The sequence below is a fragment of the Bidens hawaiensis genome, unplaced genomic scaffold (assembly GCF_021521415.1).
Source record: "Bidens hawaiensis isolate Kalapana, Puna unplaced genomic scaffold, B.hawaiensis_p1.1 tig00032824_1, whole genome shotgun sequence".
NCBI classification, from domain to species: Eukaryota; Viridiplantae; Streptophyta; class Magnoliopsida; order Asterales; family Asteraceae; genus Bidens; species Bidens hawaiensis.
In genome coordinates, this window is record NW_027495611.1 from 191,010 (window position 1) to 193,303 (window position 2,294).

The following is a 2,294-nucleotide window of genomic DNA, read 5'->3' on the forward strand; positions in this document are numbered from 1 at the left end:
TCACAGAATGCTAATGACTGATGCAGTATTGGATGCAACATGCTTTCTTTCTTTCTTTATCCATCACCCAATTTATGAATAACATTTACTCTTAATTTCGATTTAAGACATGACTAATCGCATCTTATTCCACTAATCATTTCTCATTTGTACTTCCTGATACTTAAATTCTTTCAAAATCATGTTTTAATCTCCATGACTCAACCAATCAAGAACCATATAATAACTCCAATTATCTTACTTTTGAGATTTAGAAACATAAACCATGACCAATGTTATATTGTAAGTTATAAAGAAATCTAACAAAAAGAAAGATTAGTAACAATATAACCGAAACATCGACCTAACTAGCTACACATGACATGAACATATAAATCAGTTTCATGTGTCAACAAGTTAGCTGGTGTTTAGGTTTTTCTATCGTTACTCTTAAGAAAAAGTACAAGAGAAAGGATCGGAAGATTTTGGATTGTTTAACCATTTCCGAAAACCATAATGAATATAGACTTTAGATATAATTAATTGACAATGAATTAACTAATTAGTACAATAAACTAGCCATTGCTTCTTGCAGCCGTTCTTCCTCTTCATCATAATCCTGCTTCATCTGTGTGCATAAACATTGAAATCAATAATTGGTCCTTATAAATGAAAATTGATATATTATAATTAAACTTGTTACAGAAACTATACCAAAAAGTTGTTGGTGTATAGGTTGTGAAACTCTTCTTCAGAAGGATTATTGGCAGTGTTGTTGCTGGGAAGCATTTGATCTTCACAAGGTTGATGATAATTGTCATGATGACGATTAAGATCGTTGTTGTTCTTAGCGAACCTCCCTCGAACACGTATGCGCTTGTCTGCTAGCGTCTTTCGGCATTCATACTACATGATATAGGATTTATCATTACAAACTTTTTCTTAATGATGCAATTAATTAATTACAACCTTTTTAACTGTTTAACACTACATAGAAGTTTATTTCAAGTTTTTGATATATAAACCCTCTATTATTTTTAACCAAATAAGTGTTAATCAGACCATTACAGATCTTACTCTAATTTTCTTGTCATTATTTTTAACTAATGTTTCCATCATTTGCATATATGTAACATTGTATAAAGTTTTTACCATCATGAAAATCTCATATATAGAACTTAAATGGTGACATTGTACCAATTTTTTCATGAACCTATTATTTTACATGTTATAGAATGTCATTAATTACATATAATGGTAAAAAGTAAGACCATTATATACTTAAATATACCAAAGATTAAAAAAGGTCACATATGATGTAAGTATAAACCAAAAACATACCTTAATGGTCTTGTTGAAGTTCCTTTGGTTTCTCTTCTTGAGATACCTCGAGATCTTGTCCTTCCTTTCTTCAGCTGAATACCGCCCGATCTTCAACGCCGGTTCCTCGACTTCTTTTCTTGTTTTCGGTAAATCGGTATCCTGTACAATTAACATGTAAACAACAATTACTAACACATAACTATAATATCTGAGTTACAAAATCCAAAAAAAAACATGAAAATTAAAAAAATAATAATAACTATAACCTTTATTTATTGTTACCATTACTAATTTCAAAACTAAATGATAGTACTATTTTTATGCAACATGTGACATACAAGATCAAATTAAACTAGTAAAACTAAGCAAATATTTTTGAAGAAAATTGCATACCCAATTATTAGTTGCAGTTTGATAGTTAACCGACCATGAATTGGTACCATATCCACCACTGCTACCAAAATAATCATCTTGTTCAACCTTTTGATAGTCAGTTTCTGTAGGAATGCTACTAAATCCGGTGGGAGATGTCGGAACCACCATTTCAGAGACCCCGAATCTCTCCAGGAACGAATTCTTCCATGACGAAGATCGAGACAATGGTGTAGTGATATCATATTCTTGTGGCATTGTGATCCCATACTTGTCTAAGTAACCAGATGAAGTGGTGTCATCATGATCATACCACATTGGTAAAGTGTTCGCCGGAGTTTGAAAGTCGCCGGGGAAGGTGTGAGACTTAGAGAGGAAGCTGGCCATATAGTTTAAGGGCTGTGGATGTGATTTTCCGGCACGTGATACCCTAGTTAATTAATTGAGTTATGCATGGATTGGTATTTATAGGATAGTACATAAAGAAGTTTGTAAGGGACCCTTTTTTGTATATCTTTTTTTATAATAAAAGTAATAATATATTTCCCAATGGCTTGAGGGTATATCAGTCAAACCCTAGCTAGCTTTTCCCTATTTGTAATCTAAGAGAATATATTGAT

At 31.9% G+C, this 2,294-nt stretch overlaps 1 protein-coding gene across 1 annotated transcript; it reads right to left on the reverse strand.

The window, feature by feature from the left end:
- Positions 1 to 455: 455 nt before the first annotated feature.
- LOC143584150 (uncharacterized) lies at positions 456 to 2,033 on the reverse strand. Its single transcript, XM_077066258.1, has 4 exons — positions 1,696 to 2,033; positions 1,321 to 1,461; positions 694 to 885; positions 456 to 607 (listed from the first exon to the last, which is right to left on the reverse strand). The coding sequence occupies exons 1-4, from the start codon at positions 1,990 to 1,992 to the stop codon at positions 542 to 544; spliced, it is 696 nt and encodes a 231-aa protein (XP_076922373.1). The 5' UTR covers positions 1,993 to 2,033; the 3' UTR covers positions 456 to 541.
- Positions 2,034 to 2,294: the final 261 nt, after the last annotated feature.

Bases quoted from the DNA above. Each gene is read 5' to 3' on its own strand.
- LOC143584150 (XM_077066258.1), bottom strand. From the start codon at position 1,992: ATGTGGTATGATCATGATGACACCACTTCATCTGGTTACTTAGACAAG. The intron at 1,462-1,695 runs GTATGCAATTTT...TTAATTGTACAG, and splicing joins AAACTGCAACTAATAATTGG to GATACCGATTTACCGAAAAC. The intron at 608-693 runs GTATAGTTTCTG...TTATGCACACAG, and splicing joins TATACACCAACAACTTTTTG to ATGAAGCAGGATTATGATGA.